General features: G+C 39.8%; 1 protein-coding gene across 1 annotated transcript in view; it reads right to left on the reverse strand.

Moving 5' to 3' along the window:
- The window catches only part of LOC149274388 (chondrolectin-like), a 31344-nt gene extending 7715 nt beyond the window's left edge, over positions 1-23629 (reverse strand). Inside the window, exons 1-3 of the mRNA XM_089505555.1 lie at positions 23590-23629; positions 4386-4698; positions 3210-3367 (exon numbers count right to left, since the gene is read on the reverse strand). Coding sequence (XP_089361681.1) covers positions 3210-3367; positions 4386-4698; positions 23590-23629 — 511 coding nt within the window. The remainder of the gene's footprint in view (positions 1-3209; positions 3368-4385; positions 4699-23589) is intronic.
- Positions 23630-24049: the final 420 nt, after the last annotated feature.

Genomic DNA, 24049 nt, shown 5'->3' on the forward strand with positions numbered 1-24049 from the left:
CTCAATTATAGAGGGAACAAGGACAAAAAGAAATAATCACTACATGATTAAGTAAAATAAAATGGCTCTGACTCCATTTTGTTTTCATGTAAAGTACAGAATATATGGAATACATGTTTTCTATCATAAAATATCTGACAAAACCACTTCACATTTATTAGCCCTTAATAGGGACCACATGGGGTGGGTGGCAGCAATAGCAACCTGGCTGTGAACAGGGCCGGCCCAAGGCAAAATGCCGCCTGGGGCGAATTTTAAAATGCCCCCCCCTTATCTACCCTTCCTCTCCCTCCGTCCCTGCCGCCCCCTTGTACTTACCTTTCAGCAGAAATCTTCCGGCACTCAGCATTACAAGCCGGCACCGAGACCGAACAGGGAGACTCGCCGCAGAGGAGAGAGAGAGGGGTGCCGAGCGGGTACTGACCACTCGGCGCCCCTTTCTCTCTCTTTCGCTTTAAAAAAAAAAAAAAAAAAAAAAGGGCTTGGGGCGGTAAAGTGCCGCCCCTTAAAAAGTGCCGCCTGGAGCGGTTGCCCCACTCGGCTCCATTGTCGGGCCGGCCCTGGCTGTGAAATACAAAAAGAAAGCCCTGCGCTCAAACTCCCATCACCCTGACACACGGGCCAGTCTTTGCCCCCACGTGCATCAATGACCCTGACGCTGGTTCAGCACTTTTCCTGACCACTGCAGACCCAGAACACCTCACAAGAGATGCAGTTCTGGAGATGCTCTGACCCAGTCATCTAGACGTCACAATCTGGTCCTCAAAGTCGCTCAGATCCTTTTGCTTGCCCATTTTTCCTGATTCTAGCACATCAATTTGAGGATGAAATGTTCACTTGCTGCCTAATATATCCCACCCAGTGACAGGTGCCATGATAACAAGATCATCAGTGTTATTCACTTCACCTGTCAGTGGTCATAATGTTATGGCTGATTGGTATATACAGAATATCATTAATCTTAAATACAACCAATACATCTTTCAATATTCACAAATATTAACACTCTGACAACTTTACCATATGTTAACTGAAAAACAGATATGATAGATGATATGATAAAATTAACCCCTTAAGGACCAGAGATGTTTTTCACTATAGGACCACAGCAATTTCCATGTTTTTGATATGTCTATATTCAATTGTTATTTCTAACTTAGTGGATCTATACAAATAATAAAAAAAAAAATTTCAGGACAATATTTTTTTTAAATTATATTCATAATTTGTAAGACATTATTTCTATGAATAAAATACCATATTTCCTCGATTATAAGACGACCCTGATTATAAGACGACCCCCCAAATCTTAATATTAATTTAGGAAAAAAAGAAAAAGCCTGAATATAAGACGACCCTATAGGAAAAAAGTTTTACCAGTAAATGTTAATTCATTTAAACTATTTTTTTAATAAAAGCTATGATTGAGAAAAATATTTTGGTTTTATTTCCTTCTATTTTCCAACCTGCCCCCCAGTTATGCACATCTGCCCCCTATAAGCCACTGTACCCCATGATATGCCTTTTAACCCTCTAAATGCCACTGGGCCCCATGATATGCCTTTTAACCCTATATGCCACTGTGCCCCATGATATGCCTTTTAACCCTATATGCCACTCTGGCACTTAGAGGGCTAAAAGACATATTATGGGGAAGAGTGGCATATAGGGAGGTTTAAGGCATTGCAGGAGGCAGAGTGGCGTATAGAGGGTTAAAAAGGCATTTCTGGAGACAGAATGGCATTAAGGGGGTTAAAAGGCATTTCACAGAGCAACCTGCCTCCAGAAATGCCTTATGCTCCCCATTTAACACTCCCCCCCCACTTACCGGTACTTCTGAGTGTCCTGTCATGTAGCTGGGGCAGCGTGTAGACTCACGCTGCAGCTGGAAGGAGGCGTGGCTAGCAGCGGGGGCTGTCTGCGTGCATCGCGCAGACATTCCCCGGCTGTCAGAGATCAGAGTTCCCCGCGCCGGTGCCGGTGCCGCACCGGTGTGGGGAACTCTGATCTTTGACAGCCGGGGAAGGTCTACGCGATGCACGCAGACAACCCCCGCTGCTAGCCACACCTCCTTCCGGCTGCAGCGGAAGTTGTCTACGCGAATCGCGTAGACATCTACACGCTGCCCCAGCTGCACACAGGGGACTCTGAAGTACCGGTAAGTGGGGCGGGGGGGTTGAGACGGGAGGATCCAGATCCCCTGCAGCTGCGGGGGATCTGGATCTTAGTCGTCTCATAGTCAGACTTTGAGGTCTGATTATAAGACGACCCCGATTATAAGACAAGGGGTATTTTTCAGAGCATTTACTCTGAAAAAAACCTCGTCTTATAATCGAGCAAATACGGTACATTCAAAAAAATGATTAAAAATGAGATTCACAGTGTTATGGGCACATAAATTAACTACAGTTGGTACTATAGGAAAAATATCAAAAATATATCAGTTATTTAATCTGTCCTGATTTGAAAACCACCTTATATTACCAAATAATTATTAGTTATCGTTCATAATTTCATAATTTCCCGTGTTCTATTATTTTTTTAGGTTTTTAGTTTTTTAACCCGTACCTAACCCTACATCGTCATCTATCCCTTACCCTATGTAACAAAATCTCCACCGACTAATCCTGGTTGGTCCTCTAGGGACATCTTTTTATGACATAGGTTAATGGCAATTAATCTATTAGGTTATACCCTCAAGGTCATGACCTGAAACAGAATTAAGCTGTTCATAAAGAAGAAATTGTAACAAAATAGAATACACTTATTAAACTGCATTCCTGCTATAAACATACTAAATTGGGCCATTACAATTTACTTAGTTACCTTTGAATGTTCTATTCATGTGTCAAACTTGAGCGCGACTATTTTTAAATGTGTTGTACAATGACACAATAATATTAAGGTTTCAGAATATTTGAGAACTGCCCAACACATTAGCTCGACAACCTATACTTGAAAGCTCTTTATTAAAGGTAGAACAATGAATAATTTTTTACGTTTACCTTGTAACATGGTGTGTATATGGTACCGGGGTTATTACTCTACTAATATCTGTTCTAGTAAAAAGAGTTAAAATGTACCTTCCCTGTGTTCATTTTATAGGCAGAGGCAATGAATATGGGAAAAAATGTCTGATACAGATGCTGTTTCTGGAGAATTTTATGCCACCCATAAAATTTCACCATTGAATAGGTTGTTTCGCCTACCTGGAGCATATTTGCAAATAAAATTGTGCTTCATGTTACATCTGTCATCATTCCACTGATATAAGTATGGGCCTCCAATCCCAGGGTTTGCAGTCGGTTGATGATACATCACTACACAGGCCTCGCTTCCACACGACGGCTCATCTGCATACCAATTTCTGCCAGAGATAAGGCAATAATTAGTAACATTTTCATTCCCCTGAAAGGCATTCTGTTATATATCAAATATACTGCTAGCTGCTTGTATTCGCCGAGGTTAAAATCTTTGTTTGGTTATAACTTTTGTTTGTGACATCGGCAATACCTTTAGTATAAGAACACTTTGGGTTTTACATTTTAGAATCATTTTCCTCTAAAATGTTTATATTTATGTTTTCTGTGTTAATTTTAAAGTTTAAAGCATCTTCAACATTTTCAAACAAGTTTAACCATTGTGAAGCCCGTTAAAAGGGCTTTTTGTGAGGCTCAATGAGGGTTTATAAAAACGCTATTGATACCTAATTAAGTTTCTTGAGAGAAATGGGACGTCTATTCACTTAACAGCAAGTGCTTCCAGTTTAGCAGAAAATGAAAGTTTAAAACATCTTCTAAAATCAAAGTACATCTAGTAGATTCACCCCATTAGAAGCCAATGGTGGTTGAGGTCACCCCCTTCTTTTCCTACCCTATGTGCAGCGGAACCCTCATCCCCATAATGTGCTCAGGGGGGTGGAGGTTATAAATAAAAATATATTGTTTATGATGTCATAATAATGGGGATTAAAATTAAGAAAATATGCTTGGGGGCATTACCCAGTCCTCACCTACATCCAAAAAATCATATTGAAACTTTTTTTGTCCCACTGTTAACTCAATAATGGCCAACATCTACAGTAAGCTTATGCCTTGGGCCATGGAAATTGTCAAACTGAACCTCCAATCAAGTTAAATATGAATGTTTGTGGTAGAGTTGTTTTTTTTTTTTGAAAAACAGCTTTTGAGAGCCCCACCAATATATATGAAGTCATTTTATCTTAAATGTAAATCGAAAAGGTTTTTATGGCAGTTCTTAAAGTGAGCATACAAGCTATTATGCATATTTTGTAAAGCTGTTTAATATTTTATTATAGTAAATACTCAGTAACACGGTCACTATAATGTGTAGTAGTTTTGTGGTATTATATGCTCGATTTGTACCTGTATTGGAAAACACTTCCATCGGACCATCTGTACAGGTCTGGACAAGCTCCTGATGAAGCCATAGCTTCAAGATTTCTCCAAAGGCCAATCCAGAAATCCCCGTCAGAAATTCCAGAAGCTGAATTTGTTAGATTTTGTAACATCCTCTCAATGAGTTTTTGTTCAGCTTCACTTTCAATGCTTAAAAGAGCACCGCCGTCAATTTCACAAGCTTGCCTGGCTTCCTGAAACCCAACGCGTCTTGATAAGTCTTGGAAATAAGCAATCTTGTAGCAAGGGTGCTTATAGTCTGCGTAACACACTTTTTGACCTGTAAAAAAATGCAAGAGATATATTACACCATAAAAATGAATTAAATAAATATTACTATCATTATATATAAAATTTATTTCATTATTTATTTTTAGATGTGATGTAAGAGTTTCAACCATTGTTTATTCTGACCTCGGTTGGCCTGTTCTGTAGTTCAGGTTTCTCAAGTTCCACAACCAATACCCACAGGTCTATAACTACTGATGACTTTCAACTCAATTAAAAGTACTCCTGCTTTTAGCACACAGTCCTATTTATTTACAAAACATTTCAGCTCTCAGTATTATCACTACTATTACAATTTGTTTAAATCACACCATTTTTTACTTTATTCTTCTTAGTTTTTTATTTTTTCCACAGGTTCACAACAGAGGTAACAGCAGAACAGCAATCCAATATCCACCTTTCTCATCAATTAACATTAATCACCAGGGCCAGACTGGCAATGACAACATGACAGCTGGCACTTTAAAAGGGAAAAAAAGCTACCCAACCATACCTAGCCCTGTGTGAAAAAGTAATTGTCCCATTGGTTACTAAAACAACCGATTAACCAATTGTAATTGATAATTAGGTTTAATTTTTGCTACACAGGCTCATTCATGATTACTGCCAACCCTTGAGTTTAAACATCAATTAAATAGAACCTGTCTTGCAGTAGTAGGTTTAAAGATCTCAAAAAGCAGCAAATGATGCGATCAAAAGAATTAAATCATTGACATATATCAGTCTAAAAAGGGTTATAAAACAATTTCTAAGGCTCTGGGACACCAGCGAACCACAGTGAGAGCCATTATCTACACATGGAAAAAACAGTGGTGAACCCTCCCAGAAGTGTCTGGCCTACAGAAATCCCTCCAATAGTGCATCCAAGGCTCCTCCAGGACATCACAAAAGAACCCAGACTAACATGTAAAGAACTGCAGGCCTCACTTGCCTCACTTTCCACAATAAGAGATTGTCCAAATTGAACACACTGCTAGCACCGCTAACCAAAAAGAACACACAGGATCATCTTATATTTGCCAAAAACATCTTTGATGACCCCCAGGACTTTTGGGATAATATTTTGTGGACTTTTTGGAAGACATGGTTCTGGAGTAAAGCCAACCCAGCATTCCACCATATAACAACACCATACCAACAGTCAAACACAGTGGTGGTAGTGTAATGGTCTGGGGCTGCATAATTGACGGAACCATGAATTCTGCTCTCTACCCGAAAATCCTAAGGCTCAAGTGCTGTAGGGTTATGCAGCAGGCCAATGATCCAAATCATACAAGCAAGTCCACCTCTGAATGGCTCAAAAGAAGCAAATTAAGCTTTTGGAGTGGCTTAGTCAAAGTCCTGACTTGAATCCGATTGAGATGCTGTGGCATGAGCTTAAAAAGGCAGTCCTTGCTGAAAAACCCTCCAATGTGGCTGAATTAAAATAATTCTGCGGAGAAGAATAGGACAAAATTCCTCCACAGCAGTAAAAACGATTTGCTGTCAGTTATCGAATAGTTTGGTTACTTATTGAAGGTAAAATAATTACTTAAAAGCTGCCTTTTGTGTATACTCACATTGTCTTTATCTTATATTAAAATGAGGATTGTCTAAAAACATTTGAATACGACAAATAAGCAAAAATAGAAGAAATTGGGGGGGAAATACTTTTTCACAGCATTATAAGTCCAGCCAACATCGGCTTATAGGTGGCTGCACACTACGTTTTTATGCTCATGTAGCTCATGTAGGCCCCAAGAAGTCTTGGTAGACCTTTTAAGACAAGGGGACATTCTTTTTTACACCCCTGCTTGTTATACTACTAAAATCCTGTAAATATCCCCAAAAATGCAACAACCATGGCCACCAAACAGTTATTTACACCAGTCATCACCATCTGTAAAAATCTGCTGGAATAGAACGTGTCTGCGTTCAAACCTATTCAAGCCCTACAGAATTCTGTTATTAAATTTAATCATTGTTCCTTCTTTTACCAACACATGTATCATTCATTATTATTAACATCAATGCTGTAAGACTGAACGGTGATGGATTGCATTAATACTACAATGTGAGAAGGCTTGAGACTACAGACAAAATAGCTTAAATAAGTTTCCTTAATAGTTTTAATGTACTGCTTGAGACACGTTTCATACTGCTAGCGCATTTTCTCAAAAGGAACAAAGCATAAAATTGAAAGGGTAAATAACATTCCACTGTATGGGGTCCATTTTATTTCACAAAAAGTTAAGTATATTACAAAGTATTGTAATTTTAACAGCTTTGAAAGAGTATAAAGCTTAATAGCATTTTTTACATTTCCATATACCAGTTCCAAATGGTTGGACAGTGGATTTTTTTTTTTGATTTTTTTTTACAGTAGCCTAGAATAGGAAAATTGGAAACAATAAAATACTTAAAAGGATTTAACAAAGTACAGGAGTACAGAGAAATGAAAGAAGACATCCTAATCTCAAATGTAAGGAAGTTTTAACTCTTAGTGTGCCACCTATGCAAGTCATAAGACAGAGATTGTGTGGTATCGCAGCCAGTACAATAACTTTATGTAATATATTGTTTTTTAAATTTCGGCTCCCAAAATTAAGGTGTGTCTTATGCATGGGAGTGTCTTATACTTGGGGAAATACGGTATATATACATACATACCTGTGTGTGTGATCTCATGCGCTTCATAGTGTGTCCCTGAATGGCAGAAATAAAATGGGGTCACCCTACATACCACACATATGTGCTCAGGGGAAGTGGGAGATTCATTGTATGGTTTTTTTTCCTCGTTCCATCTAGCCCAGTGTGCAGGATCGATCCCAAAACATGCCTGACTGGAAATGGTAGAGAAAGAAACTAAAAATTCTGTGTTGTCATTAGATTTGTGGTTGCTATTGTCCACTAAGAAAGGTAAGTTTCATTTCTTTAAAGAAATCAAGGGATGGTCTTTTAGGGAATATATAGTTTGTGGGGGTTATTGTGATGTTTAGGGGTAGTTATTCCCTCCAAATCACAAGTTGCACGTTTTCGGTTCATCCGTGAAAATTTCTTAGTTTGAAACCGCTTTGCTCACTCTTGATTTGGATGCATGTGGTTTCCGTGTGATTATGTAATGTACCGTATTTCCCCATGTATAAGACGCACCTTAATTTTGGGCCCTGAAATTTGAAAAAAAAAAAAGTATTATCATAAGATTCATACACATCATCCTCATCACTCCCATCCATTAACTGCCCCTAAATGAACCCTAAACACCCCATTAACCATAACTGCCCCTAAATTAACCCTAAAGACCCCATTAACCATAACTGCCCCTAAATTAACCCTCACCTCCCCTAACTTTCAGCAGCCCAAATATTAATTTTATACTTTGGCCGCTATAAGAAAAGGGGCGGAGACAATCATCAGTGAGTCAGAAAGGGGCGTGGCCAGTCATCAGTGTGACTGCAGGGAGGTACTGGGAAGTAGTAACTGCAATCTACAACCACTGTATAAGGCGCATCCTGTTTTTAGACCCCAAATCTTTCAAAAAAAGGTGCGTCTTATAGATGGGGAAATCCAGTAACCTACATGCAATATTGTGTTACTCAGAAGACCTTGGAGATATATATGGAACAATTTCTTCCATTAAGCTAACATTTGAGAAATACATAGCCATATGTCCCAATGCTGTATTTGTTGCTAAAAACAAGTTTCAAAGTTGTTTGTGACTCACAAGGTTGATAAAAAGAAGATAAACATGGGCTTCTTGGATTGCACAAGATGTGAGCTTTCAGGAAGTGTATAATTGTGTTTATTTTTTTTGACACTTTCTGCCAGTGTTACCATGGAATTCATCAGTTTTACCTGTTTTATAAAAAAAATCATAAATGATGGTTTTGTGTTATGAATTTTTAGTATAGGTTTACAAAAAAACTTAAATGTACACATTTTCAAAAAAAATGTGCTCAGGGACTGTTGTAGTTTTTAAAAGATATTTATTTGAACAAACCTCATGCATTTGAGTATAAAGTAATCCTGAATCTAGAACAAGACCAAGGACTCTTTAAGAGTCTGAGGCTGTCAGGAAAAAATAGCAGTCAGTACACAATTACATAGGCTGATCTTCTGTACTTAACCATAAAAGAGATACATACTTTAAAGGTGCTGTTCTACTTATACATTTCTTCTGAAGGCTCATTCCCAAGACAAGTTTTCCCAGGAAAATAATATTCATGAGATTACATGTTATCTGATTAGAAGAATGACTTCTGGAAAGGTTTTGGGCATTGAACGGTACTAGGAATGATGTACTAGTAATGTGCATTCGTCTTCGGGTGAACATGGAAACGAACACGAAGAGTGCATTTTCGTGTTCGTTCCGAAGACACGCCGAAGAGAAGAGGGCGGCGGTAAAACGTAGGCGAAGACGAAGACACACACTACGAAGATCTTCGTGATTGTCTTCGTCTTCGTCTACCATTCTCCCCCCCTCTTCTAACTTACCTTGTCTTCGCGGCTTCGCGGCAGTTCCCGGAAGTGGAAATCCGCAGGTTCGCCGTCACGGGTTACAGGGCAGTGCGAATGAGCTTATTGGTCGCCTACAGGGACCTCCTCTGGCATCAACCAATTGGTGACCAATAGGCTCACTCGCACGGTCTTTGTAACCCCTGCAAGCGAACCAATGGATTTCCGCTCCCATTAACCCCTTCGATGCTGCGTTATCTAACACAGCATCGAAGGGGTTAACGGGAGCGGAAATCCATAGGTTAAAGGGCCGTGCAAGCGACCAATAGGCTCACTTGCACGGCCCCTTAACCCTTTAAAAAAGAAAGTTAACCCCTAACTAATTGAACAGGGAGGGAGACCAGTGGGATCTGCCGGGTAAGTTGCAGCATTGAGGTTTTAAAACCCCAATGCTGCAACTTACCCTGCCGATGCCACTGGTCTCCCTCCCTGTTCAATTAGTTAAATGTCCGTACGAGCGACTTTATTGCTCGCTCGTACGGACATTTAACCCGGCACAGACTAACTAATTGAACAGGGAGGGAGACCAGTGGCATCGGCAGGGTAAGCTGCAGCATTGGGGTTTTAAAACCCCAATGCTGCAACTTACCCTGCAGATGCCACTGGTCTCCCTCCCTGTTCAATTAGTTAAAGACCAGTGGCATCTGCAGGGCAAGTTGCAGCATTGGGGGTTTAATGCAACTTACCCTGCCGATGCCACTGGTCTCCCTCCCTGTTCCATTAGTTACATGTCCATACGAGCGACTTTATTGTTCGCTCGTACGGACATTTAATTAATTTAACAGGGAGGGAGACCAGTGGGATGTGCCGGGTAAGTTGCAGCATTGGGGTTTTAAAAGTCTGCACGAGCGACCAACAGAGTGGCTCGTGCAGACTTTTAAAATCCCAATGCTGCAACTTACCCGGCAGATCCCACTGGTCTCCCTGTTCTATCAGTTAATAAATGATAGAACAGGGAGACCAGCGGGATCTGCCGGACAATTACGGCACCAGGAGTTTAACAGTCTGAACGAGCGACCCTATTGGTCGCCAGCAGGGGGCTCGTCTGCCTGCTGACGACCAATACAGTTGCTCATACGGACATTTAAACTCCTGGCGCCAGAATGGCTTTAACCCCGTTTTAACCCCTTAACCGGGGAAAACGAAGAAAACCCGAACACGAAGAATGTCTGCGAATATTCGCCCGAAGAGAAGACGGGACCAGGCGAATATTCGCGGAATACGAAGATTTTTTTTTTGCCGAAGACGAGCACGAAGACGAACACGAAGAGCCCCCTGGTGCCCAAGTCTACTAGTAATGCTGTATTTAGTTGGAAAAGTGTTAAATTGAAGAGTAGAGATGGAACAGTCCTCCGTATTCTACATGTTAATTTGTGCATTCTTACTGTTTTATCACTGGCTTTATTAAACTATGATGTTTTATACATTGGGCAAATTTTCCTAGTTCAGGTAAACATATTACCATGATATTGATGCGAATGAATAGCAATTTTCTTCGAAATGCTTGTGCCAGCTTATACTAGACATATATCTTCTTCCAGGCTATAAGAAGTATCTTTAATAAATAGATTGGAATTTACAAATACACTGAAGAAAGCTGCATTTTCACTGAAGGGATGACTGCCAGTTATTGTTGCCTCGATGTGTTTAAATGGAAACAATTTAGAATCCAGTCCAAAGTCTTGTACGGTTTAAATTAGTTGCAGGTGTCAAGTTCCAATAAGCTGGAGTCCTCTTAATAGATAACAGGCTTGTATTTTGTAGTCTGTTTCTAACAATCTGTTCATAAGTACTGTTAGTGATATCGGTGCTGAACCATATCCAAGGAAAAACATTACAGTCCTCGTTACTTTTTATATTTCTTGTTAAATAAATTTACATACCTATCATATGTCATGGAGCTGACTTCCATGATATAGCAAATAGCAATGGACTGTCTCCTTAATATGCTTTCTTCTGTTGGTTTGGCTTGTTATGGAGATAATAAAAGTTTTATGCAGAAACTTAAAATTTTCAGTTTTGACAAAAAGAGAGTAGTGGTCCATCATTTCTTTCTTTAATGTGGAAGTAAATGGAGATCTAAGACAGGAATTTTTTTAGTGCACGAACATAGCGCACACACACGCGCACGCTCGCACACACACGCGCACGCTCGCACACACACGTATTGAATACTCTTTGGAAGCTGTGTGCACAGTTTCTTGTTTGTTATATACACATACATACACATGCATTTTTATATAAGGTAGAGCGATCAGCAAATTTTCAAAGCTACTTAATGGTAATTTTAAAAAAAAAGAACTTTTTACTAAGAAAGGTCCAGATTGGTCCTTCTAACTCATTTGCGAATATATCCTGCCCTTATGTAATAGACCGCTTAGTTTAGCAGAGTGGTTGTTTTAGTATATGTTTAGAGACTTTACTGAGATCACCATGTTTATAATACATAGCGGACAGCTGGGAGGTGCACACAGCTCAATGTACTGTCCGATTATAACACTCCGAACAGCTGTGTCTTACATTACTACACCATTTGCTCAGGCTCCTGATCACTTACATAATTGCACATGTCCAATAGTTTTCTGGAAACATCTGCTTAGGTTTAATTTTATTTATGCTATCTATTTTAAAAACATATTCATGATCATGAACTTGTAAAATGAAGCCATGAATCCTGTAAGAAAGTAAGTCATGCAACATTTTTTTAATTTCATTACAGACAGCTTATATGCATAGTTGTATTTTTTTTTTTAAATCAAATTTAGCACTATAAAGATGGCTGTATCTGGACAGCTATATGCAAGGGCGCTGGTTTCGTGGTCCTGCAGCTTGCACAGAGAATATGAGCAGCACTGAAGATAGGATTCTGCATGAGGTAAGGAGGATGTGTTTGTTAGTGTATAGTATTAGAGTGAGTGTGTTTTAGTATATGGTGTTGCCGTGTATGAGAGCCGTGGAATGTATGGTCTTAGTGTGTGTGTTAGTGTATGATGCTAGCATGTATGTGGGGGTTAGTGTATGGTATTAGAGTGAGTATGTGTTAATGTATGAGTATGTGGGTGTTAGAACGAGTTTGCATGTTAGTGTGTGTTACACTTTCTGATTCGTACAAATTGCAAACTTAATGAAAGACCCCACATGAAATGGATGAAAAACGAAGCAAAAAGCTAAGGTTTTTCATCCGAAATCCGAGTTCTTTCACTCCCACTCTTTCACACTCTCTGAACATCTCCCTACCTTCTCTGCACCCACTTCCAATTGTGCTTCTGTGTCTCACAGCTCCGCTTCTGTGCCTCACATCTTCTTTTATTCATCTTCTTATTCTCTCTCTTTTTTTCTTCTTTCTTCACCCACATCCCTCCTGGATACGTCATCATATCCTGGCATGGTTTAAACCAATGGGCTGGTTTAGCAGCACCAAGAGGGCGTTCTGTAAGACCCCTCCAATTTTGCGTTGGGGGACTGCCATCTTAGGCCTGAATTCCCCATGCATATCATATGTATTAAAGTGCATATGATGACTGGAGTATCCTTTTAATGCTTTCATGGAGACTTGGAATTTACATAAATACTAGACTTGGGCACCAGGGGGCTCTTCGTGTTCGTCTTCGTGCTCGTCTTCGGCAAAAAAAAAACCTTTGTATTCCGCGAATATTCGCCTGGTCCTGTCTTCTCTTCGGGCGAATATTCGCGGACATTCTTCGTGCTCGGGTTTTCTTCGTTTTCCCCGGTTAAGGGGTTAAAACGGGGTTAAAGCCGCTCTGGCGCCAGGAGTTTAAATGTCCGTATGAGCAACTCTATTGGTCGTCAGCAGGGGGCTCGTCTGCCATTGGTTGATGGCAGACGAGCCCCCTGCTGGCGACCAATAGGGTCGCTCGTACAGACTCTTATACTCCTGGTGCCGTAATTGTCCGGCAGATCCCGCTGGTCTCCCTGTTCTATAATTTATTAACTGATAGAACAGGGAGACCAGTGGGATCTGCCGGGTAAGTTACAGCATTGGGGTTTTAAAAGTCTGCACGAGCGACTCTGTTGGTCGCTCGTGCAGACTTTTAAAACCCCAATGCTACAACTTACCCGGGCACATCCCACTGGTCTCCCTCCCTGTTCAATTAATTAAATGTCCGTACGAGCGAACAATAAAGTCGCTCGTACGGACATTTAACTCTGTACAGGGAGGGAGACCAGTGGCATCGGCAGGGTAAGTTGCAGCATTGGGGTTTTAAAACCCCAATGCTGCAACTTGCCCTGCCGATGCCACTGGTCTTTAACTAATTGAACAGGGAGGGAGACCGATGCCACTGGTCTCCCTCCCTGTTCAATTAGTTAGTCCGTGCCGGGTTAAATGTCCGTACGAGTGACCAATAAAGTCGCTCGTACGGACATTTAACTCTGTACAGGGAGGGAGACCAGTGGCATCGGCAGGGTAAGTTGCAGCATTGGGGTTTTAAAACCCCAATGCTGCAACTTGCCCTGCCGATGCCACTGGTCTTTAACTAATTGAACAGGGAGGGAGACCGATGCCACTGGTCTCCCTCCCTGTTCAATTAGTTAGTCCGTGCCGGGTTAAATGTCCGTACGAGCGACCAATAAAGTCGCTCGTACGGACATTTAACTCTGTACAGGGAAGGAGACCAGTGGCATCGGCAGGGTAAGTTGCAGCATTGGGGTTTTAAAACCCCAATGCTGCAACTTGCCCTGCCGATGCCACTGGTCTTTAACTAATTGAACAGGGAGGGAGACCAGTGGCATCGGCACTGCCGATGCCACTGGTCTCCCTCCCTGTTCAATTAGTTAGGGGTTAACTTTTTTTTAAAGGGTTAAGGGGCCGTGCAAGTGAGCCTATTGGTCGCTTGCACGGCCCTTTAACCTATGGATTTCTGCTCCCGTTAACCCCTTCGATGCTGTGTTAACGCAGCATCGAAGGGGTTAACGGGAGCGGAAATCCATAGGTTCGCTGTCAGGGGCTACAAAGACCGTGCGAGTGAGCCTATTGGTCACCTGCAGGGTCTTTCTCTGGCATCAACCAATTGGTTGATGCCAGAGGAGGTCCCTGTAGGCGACCAATAGGCTCATTCGCACTGCCCTGTAACCCGTGACGGCGAACCTGCGGATTTCCACTTCCAGGAACTGCCGCGATGCCGCGAAGCCGCGAAGACAAGACAAGGTAAGATGAAGGGGGGGAATGGTAGACGAAGACGAAGACAATCACGAAGATCTTCGTGGTGTGTGTCTTCGTCTTCGCCTACGTTTTACCTCCGCCGTCTTCTCTTCGGCGTGTCTTCGGAACGAACACGAAAACGCACTCTTCGTGTTCGTTTCCATGTTCGCCCGAAGACGAATGCACAAGTCTAATAAATACGGCTACTTCACAGATTTTCAACTTTGCTTCATGAAATGGTTAACAACAGTGCTGCCATTCACTCAGCTGACTTGATTTAAATACATTTTCAACATCCAAAGCAACCAGGCCTTTCAAAATTTAAAAAATGCTTGTCTTCTATGATTAAATGTCCATCAAATCAAATAATCAGAGCATTGTCAACCAGTGATATTAAGGCATATTATTCTGAAGGTGCTGGAAGGCATGTAGGCTATAGGGTGGCGTAAATATTTTTATGGGCAAAATAAAAATTAAAAATGAATAACAGCCAGCACCGACTGTTTCAACAGAAGCGGGACTTGCATCAGTCAATCATCATCCTATATGTAACCCTGAACAGAATGAAGATTTCATTGAATGACCACTCAGTGAAACGCTGCCTATACCCAACCTCTAAGGAGAAGACTAGGTCCATCCATTGTACCCTTTGGGTGCCTGAGGTGGACAGTGAAAATCAGCTTGCATCAACACTCCTGCAGTTGTGTTCATGTGAGTTGTAGATTCATTTATGCAAGTGCAAGTTGGCAATAGAACATATGTTGCAGTGTTCAACTTGTGCAAGTACTTGTGGCACTCGCTGTTTAGTGAATAGATACAGGTAGTAGACAAATTTAAGCAAGTAAGAAAAAGAAGAAAAAAAAGCAGTTGAAATCATGAACACATATTGAGATACCTAAAGGTGAATGTACTTCGGAGAAGAAGAACAGAGACTCTGTTATGTTCCTCAAGTAATATTTCAGAAAAATAATAGACAGAATAGTTAATGTGCAATCAACTTTGCTTAATCCAACTATGTTTCGGCAGTGGAAAACTACTTATCATTAGTGAAACTAATAATAGATGACTGAATAGTGTAGAAGGTAAAACCAGTTGTGCTTATTTTTACTAATACACCTGGCGCCAACCTTTTATCAAATTACACAATGATCATTGTCTGGATCAATGTCACAAAGAGAGATGACAATGTGCAATTTATCCTAAGGTTCTGATGAGTTTTCGTTAATGTTCTTTTATCCTCATGCACTCATCACTCCCATTTACTAAACAGTATAATGTGAAACAGGTTGATAGAATATCCACAACAAAACAAAGACACAAACAGACTCATTGGGCAATAAAGTGCAATATTCATGAAAATCAGCATAGAGGATTAGGTTAGGAAGAACCATTGTGTTATTCGCATGGAATACAAAGTAACGTAAACTTGGTGATCAAACTAAATCCATACAATATGTTATTTCTATTAAAAAAGATAATGGCATGCTAATATCCATGTTGGCGGCTACTGTTATTTATTAATCTGGGATGTTTGTGAGTGGATAAAAAAACATTCCGTTGCTCACTTTAAAGGGTATACATTAAACATGTATTTGCGCCCCTGCTTTTGAAAGTGATTTGCAACTAAAGTATTGGAGTAGTAGTTGTAAGGCAACAGCATCTAAGGTTTAAAGGGTTAAGTTGTTTCGCTTTGTGTATACCTTGGTGTGCGGTGTTACAACTTGTTTGTTACTGTCTCCATGCCAATATAATTTTTTGGGAGTTCAAGATCTTTGTGATGTTGCAGATCCGCCTGTCCCTCTGTGCACCCTCGGAAATGCAGACTCATATGTTGATCTTATATTTATGATCCAGTCGCTGTCCGCCAAGAGTCTATCACTACTGGCATCCAATAGTATAAGACCCGAAGTCTAAGACTGTCGGTGGTCCTAGAGGATCATTATCCTGGATACATGTGCACACATTACATTATGTGTAATGTTTTAATTTAAATGCCCCATGAAGTTCATGCCAGTTGGATGGCATTAGTTTATTTCCATTTGTACATTTTCTGGTCAATAAGCTTAATTTGAATTCACAGCTGTAGTCCAATTGACTGAGATCCGTATACAGCTGTGAAATCAAATGTGTTAGTTTTTCATATATTACCATAAATATATGTTTTCTAGCAATAAAGCAAAACAGCCCATTTTCATTATTTAACCTGTCCTTTCTCATTTCAGATATTCAGATGGGCTTTGTATTCTCCTCCTTTGGGGTGTCTTAATGTGGTTTTGGAATAATAGCCTTATAATTATTTCATGCATCTGTTTGTAGGTGTAGAATTAAGCACTTTCATTTCTTTATTTGTGGTTTTGAGAATCAGTGACAGATTAAACACTGCACAACCCGCACAGAATCAGGCCCTGAGCATTCTCCAAAAGAGCAGGAGATGGGGTGTTTCAGGGGTAAATGCTCTGATGCCTTAGCTTTGCCCATTTAACATATAGCATAACGTGATATTACAGCAATGACAAACATACAGTGGATGAGATCTCTTGTGAAATCACAAACAGACTTATGTTGTGATGTCAGACATTGGAATGGTGCACACACCCCTGGCATTACATTTATTGTGTTAGAGATGCCTAGTCAATGAGTTGTTGGATTTAAGCAAAATGTGTATTAAACATTACTATCCCTACAATAAATATGACTTAATCCCATTATCTTGGTGTGTAACCTCGTGTGTTTAGCATGGTATTAATAAATCAACTTATATACCACGTGTTCCTTTATAATCAGTTTTTACATGAGTGAGTGACATCCTAAAACAGGAGAATACATGCGGTGACATGTAGCAATACATTTAATTAGATCGTTTTTATAATGATGGAATACCATTTACAATGTGTATTTAGAAAATGTACACATAGTAGTTTTAAGTGCAATGTTTTTATTCCAATATGGACCATTTTCAGATTTTACCAATACACCTTATGGATGCCAGTGATGTCATGGTGACTTCACTGTGCTCTCTCTCTCTCTCCAAAACTGCAGCTCTAGTGGGGTGTTCCCAGTCTGCAGTGGTCAGTATCTATCTAAAGTGGTCCAAGGAAAGAAAAGCAGTGAACCAGAGACAGGGTCATGGACAGCCATGTACGTGGGAGGCAAAGGTTGGCCCATGTGGCCAAATCCAACAGACGAGCTCCTGTACTCATATTGCTGAAAAAGTTAATACAGTTTGTTGCGTTTGGGACTGCATAGCTGCAGGCCAATCAGGGCCCCCATGCTGATTCCTGTCCACTGCCAAAAGCACCTACAATGGCCATGTGAGCATAAAAACTGGACCACGGAGCAATGGAAGAAGTTGGTCTTTTACATCACGTGGATGGCCAGGTGCCTGGAGAACCATGGATGTTACTTTGGCATGTACCTCTTACCTAAGCATTGTTGGAGACCATGTACACCCTTTCAAGCACACGGTATTCCCTTATGGCATTGGCCTCTTTCAGCAGGATAATGTGCCACAAAGCACAAGAATGATTTGAGGAACAACAGCAACGAGTTCAAGGTATTGACTTTGCATCCAAATTCTCCGGATCTCAATCCAGTTGAGCATCTGTGGGATGCTGGACAAACAAGTCCGATCCATGGAGGCCGCACCTCACAACTTACAGGATTTAAAGGATCTGCAGCTAACGTCTTGGTGCCACTCTTTTGATGCTGTCTGTTGTCTGCAACCATGGCTTACTTACTAATGCGAATTACAGCTTGGGTGGTTAAATATTTAGCCATAATTCATGGAGTTATAAACAATGATTAGCTAAACAAGACTACCCTCACCCCCAATCATGTAACCACTTAAGTAAACGTAGCACTATTATTTAAAACAATTATTAAATTACTTTGCATTTGGTATAGGATTTCAACTAAGCTGATCAGCACTTTTGTATGCCAAGTATTGTTGCAGCAAAAGGCGCACTAGACCTGCATCTATTAGAAAACACTATTGTAAGGTTTTTGCCAAATATTTTCTGGGAAAAAAGACTTTTAACGTGCTATATGACAAAAACCTTTAGCCAAAAGTCTTAGTCATGGCAGTTTTACTGTAGCTTTTAAGCAGAATAATGTCCATCCTCCTGGCATGTAGTCCATACTGTATATTAAACATTGATCTTTCAAAATTGATTCTTCAATGCAATTTAGCTCTTTGTCCAATTACTATATTTTATTACATCAGCTCTCTTCAGATTCACAATTTATGTCTTCCAAACCCCTGTTAACTGCACTATTTCCATAATCATTCACTTATTTATTTTTTAAGCCAATCCGCAATACATTTCTGACTTGGTGTAATAGTGACAGACAGGGTACTAGACGCTATCAACGACCCATCTAGTTTCTAGACAACTGCAAGGGAAAAGTAACTAGGGATTTAGCTCCTAGGGCACATAGTCAAGTAACGTGCTAATCAGTCAATCACACATACATGTTTAACTCATGTCATTTTGTATCTCCTCACAGTCCATGTTATTTAAAATACAAAGTTATTGCACAATAGCGTTTAATTTAGGTAGGCAAGAATTTTCAGATTCCTTTGATACAAACTCAGAGTCATACAAAAGAAAGAAAAATGTACAGATATATAAAATCCCACATGTCCCTATTATATGTGTAGCCGCAGGTGTGTGGGAATTACAGTCTGCTTATGAATTCTTATTGCTTCAAAATTGGTTTAATATAATATATACTCATGGAGGGTTTCATAGCCTATTAAACTTACTGTATGTCTGTGGCATTTAAGGTGTTAATAAGGGAGCTCTCCTGCTGAGAAATATCTTAGGTTGTAAGTTGATTGGAGGGCACCGCACTGAACCCATCATACGCTTTCCCAATCACTCAAAGAATCACAGAGGCTCAGCGCATGAATGAATGCAACCAGCGACAAGTCGAGTGAGAGAGAGAGAGAGAGAGAGAGAGAAGACAGAGGAGAAAAGAGAGGAGAGAAGATATGATAGAGAGACAGGAGAGAGAGAGAGAGAGAGAGATAGAGAGAGACAGAGAGAGAGATAGTCAAAGGTATCATGTGAACTGACCTTATATACAAATTTCTAGATGTGGTGGTCTAGATAATCTTCCCAAATCGTATCAGTTTTACACGTGCTAATTTTCTATGGACCCCATTGAACAACTTAAGAACAGATACTTTTTGCTTTTTTTTAGCGGCCGTTGTCTAGACGCTGCTCCTGAAAAGGTAATTTTAGACCAGTCATTGAATCTCAAATTCTGCACCTTTGCTAAAACCAATTAAGGTTCAGACAGGTCTGTAAACGCTGCACTGGGGGCACTGGCGGAACATTTAGAAAGAAATGATTTCAGGTTATAATTTATCTTTGCTTTCTTCAAGCCCTACCTCATGAAACTTAATGTTTAACACTACATTACCACATAATTGAACACAGCTGTGACTAATCACCTCAGAAGAAAGTTAATGGAGCCGGCATCTGCGCATTTACATTAATGAAAACCCCGACTCTATTGCTAAAACTAAAGGGGTTTACAAAAAAAAGTCAGTGAGGGGAGCAGAACAGCACATGATGAGAATAGATTTTCAAAACTATACTGTTTTTCCACTATATATGAAATAAATGCAGCATTGAAAGAATACAGATTTTTCCTTAGCGTGTGTCTGCGTCTATAAGGGCCAATAACATACTACGCTTAATTAATTAACTTCTTCGGCAGACTAGTCCATCAATAATGTAGTTCTGTGGGCTTCATTACTGCTATTCGTGGAAGAATGAAATACTTTACATTAGGCCTCAATGAATTCAACATGGAGTCACTTTTCTACCAGATCATGCAAACTGTATACTTCCCAAGTATACTTCTTTAAGAGACACAGTCCCTCTTTGGAAACCATACATATATATATATACAGCCCAAAAAAACACAATAATGTGCATAATAACAGCATACAATTGTGTTTATTATTATTCAATAATACTATAAAATGTAAAATACTGTATAAGGTAAATACCACTAATACAGTCTTGTAAATGCTTCACTTACAAAATAGGCCGTAAAGCTGCTTTTGGTAAAGCTAGCCCCCCCCCAGCCTTACCTCTAACCTCACCCTCTTAAACTAAAGTGTCCCCTTCAGTCACTTCATAAATGGTTAGTGACGCTATTGACAGGCTCCGGGTATCGCTTTAGCCTCTTGAAAACATTATGGGTCACAAAATACATACAAGTTAAACATCTAGATTAGAAAACAGAGTTTCATGTCAATACGGCAAACACTAGGCTCGATTCAATGAATGCAAAAACCGCACTCAAGTAACAAGAGATCAAAAAAAACACGTTCCCACATTTCCAAAACCAAATGTATAGGTGAGGTGAGTCCGAACTTATATACAGCATCGCTAAACCAACACTAAATGGTTGGGCTTCCAAGCCAAGAATCTGAGATAAGAGGGACTGTAATGAATTATTAATATAAATAATGAATAACTGAGAAAGCACCTCTAAAAAAAATAAACAAAAATTCGTGTTAAGATAAAAAAAATGTTAAGTAGGTTTCAGGGCAGCAAGGTTGGTTTTTTTTTGTTTGTTTGTTTTTTAAATAATCCTTTTTTTCTTGTAATTTTCTACCTGCCGTTTCCCGGCAACTTGCTAAAATGTATCAATGTAAAGAAGGCTTTCGCCAACTAAGAAGATTAAATTGTCAGGGCTTCATGCCAGAATATTGTCAGTCTTCATTGTTCTTTACATTGTACATACTTTGCAGCAAGTTGTGCAATAAGGCTAGGTTTCCACTTGTTTTTTTTTTAGCTAAAAACACCCATAAAAACGCCAATAGCGCCACCTGGCGTTTTTTTAGTGAAAAAACGCAGCAGCCAGATGTTAGCTGTTCTTCAATAGGAAATCGCAGAATGCCATATCCACTTGGCGTTTTTTTGTTTGGCGTTTTTTCAGTCCTCTTTGGCGTTTTTCTGCTTTTTGGGGCTCTGTGGCATTTTTTCAAAATCGCAGCATGTTGACACTCTGGCATTTTTTGCAAGGAAATCTTGGCGTTTTTCTCCAATAGAAGTCTATGGGAGAGAAAAAACGCCATGAAAAAGCCATGTGGGTTTATTGCCTTGGCGTTTTTTATGGCGTTTTTTTCCACAGTTACAATGCAGAGGATGGACCCAGTATCTGTGTGTCCTATGAGAAATAGGCTGGAAACAAACAGTTTCACACAAAACAAAGTTCATATTGAATTTTACACCATTTGGAACAAACATGCCATTACAAACAAACCAACTGGATCCTGCCTGCCAAAAGCAACAGCAAACAATTTGCACCATCATTTGGGGCCAATCTTCCTAGAGGAGCAGACATTCGGAATAAAGCATGCCTTACAAACCACAGAAAAGAGACAAAAGGTTCTGCCGGGGCGTTTTAAGTAGAACTCTACCAAGTAAATGACATCAGGGGCAGATACTTGCCATTTATCCTAATCCCTTTTAGCTGGGTGAAACTTCTAAGGCTGGAAAAACTGCCTAAGGTCAAAAAAAGCAATTTCCACAGAAAGGCTAAAACGCCAGAAAAAACTCCAGAAAAAAATGCCAAAACGCAGGAAAATGCAGTGGCAGTTTTCTTGGCGTTTTTCATCAAGAAAAAAAACGCAGGACAAAAACCCAAGTGGAAACCTAGCCTAAAAGCTATTCATTTGGTTAGGTATAATGATATGTTTATAGCAGTGCTGGCAACTATTGCGGAAATAAATTAAGGAGACAAAAAAATACAAACAAAAGATTCTAGCACTGTAAGAAGGAATAAAATATCCTGTGCAATGATGACATCTTTTTAATTTGCAAAATAAATTAAATCCAGGTTATTTTATAATTTATAATCATAATTCTGTAACCCTCGGCTGGCATCTTCATTTGCCCATTCATATATATATTATATTATGTAGATAACGCATATCCACATCTCTATAAACTTAAAATATATGTTTACGAGTTTCCTGGACACTGATCAGTGGGCAGTGTTGATGAAAAAAAAAAATAAAAATAGCGTAAAGAAACTTATGTGGGTCTGAATGTTTCACAGGGCCCTGCAACCTTTTTAAAGTCACAATATTGGGTACGGTGCTCCCCACAAATTTTGGCACCCTTGGTGAATATTAGCAAAGAAAGCTGTGAAAATGTGTCTTTCTTGTTCAACCTTTTGATTTTTCTTCAAACAATACACCAAAATGATCTGTTCTCATGGATATCAAACAATTGCACAAAAACGCAGGTTTATCCAAAAATATATGCGTGGCACAATTGTTGGTAACGTTTTAGTCAATACTTTGTGCTACCTGCCTTTGCCAAATTAACAGCTCTGAATCTTCTCCTATAATTATTATTATTATTATTATTATCTTTTATTTATATAGCGCCAACAGTTTACGCAGCGCTTAATACAATACATAAATTCAAGGGATATGACAAGACAAGAATTGACAGACTAAGACAAACCGATACATTTGGTGGAGAGAGCCCTGCTCGCAAGCTTACAATCTATAATGCCTGATGAGGTTAGCGAATACATGGCAAGGCATCTGAGACCTTTCCTCCATACAGACTCTCTCTAGATCCTTCAACGCTGATGGACTCTCCTCTTCAGTTCACCTCAAAGTTTTTCTATGGGGTTCAAGTCGGAACTGGGATGGTCATGGTAGGACCTTGATTTTATGGTCAGTAGACCATTTTTGTGTTGATTTGATGTATAAGTGAAAGGTGATCATTGTTGACCTTATTTACATGCGCCTACCCAGAATCCCTTGTGGTTGTGGCAGCACCATGAGATTTCTGAGGGAAAAAACAAGCCTTCTGGCTTGTCTGGTGGATGTAGATTAGTGCTTAATAATGCTTCTGCCACCACCAAAAGTTTCTGGTAGAATTATATTTTTTATACAGATACAGAAAAAAAAAGTTTCTTTTACAATTATATTTTTTAAGAAAAGAAGTGTTTATTTTTTTTCCCTAAAATTTGGTGTTAGCTCCTCATTAGTTGACTCACAAAAACCTAAACACAAAACAAATAGTACCCCAACCCGAAGGAAGCTGTAATAGAGAAACAATGAGCAGCCAAGGAATACATATTAAAGTCTAATACTTTACATCTACCAATTATTGGACGTGCAGCTTCTATAAATCAGCTGAAAAGCATAAAACCATTTATAGCGTATAACGCTGGCAGCCATACCTGCAATAGCAATCATTACTAATACTTCTAATGGTTCCATCGTTTTATGGGCCAGAGAATAACTGCAAATCATGATTTTGCTGTTTAAAGAAAGACATGTCCCAGTATATAGCTATATGTACCTGTCATCAATCCAAATATCTATCTATCTGCAGACATTATGGTAAATGATCACTGCCTTTCAAAGCCTACCATGGGCATCAGTCAACCACTCGCCTACCCAAACCTTTTCGCAAATGCATCTGGAGTTTAATGCTAAAGACAAATGGGCATAAGTAGGAAGAATTTGTCAGGGCCGCCACCTGGAGCTCTCCTTCTTCTGAGGGAGTGACTTTGGGTGGAGATAAGAAGACAATGTTGAATTAAAGTGGGTGGGGGAGTGGGTGTGGCAGTGGGTGGGGGAGTAGATGTGGCTAAATGCAGCTCTTCTGCCAGAAGAAAGATGAAAGTGAACCTGGAG

Source organism: Sceloporus occidentalis, unplaced genomic scaffold, assembly GCF_023333645.1.
Source record: "Sceloporus occidentalis isolate IW3139 unplaced genomic scaffold, rSceOcc1.0.p SCAF_334, whole genome shotgun sequence".
Taxonomy (NCBI): domain Eukaryota; kingdom Metazoa; phylum Chordata; class Lepidosauria; order Squamata; family Phrynosomatidae; genus Sceloporus; species Sceloporus occidentalis.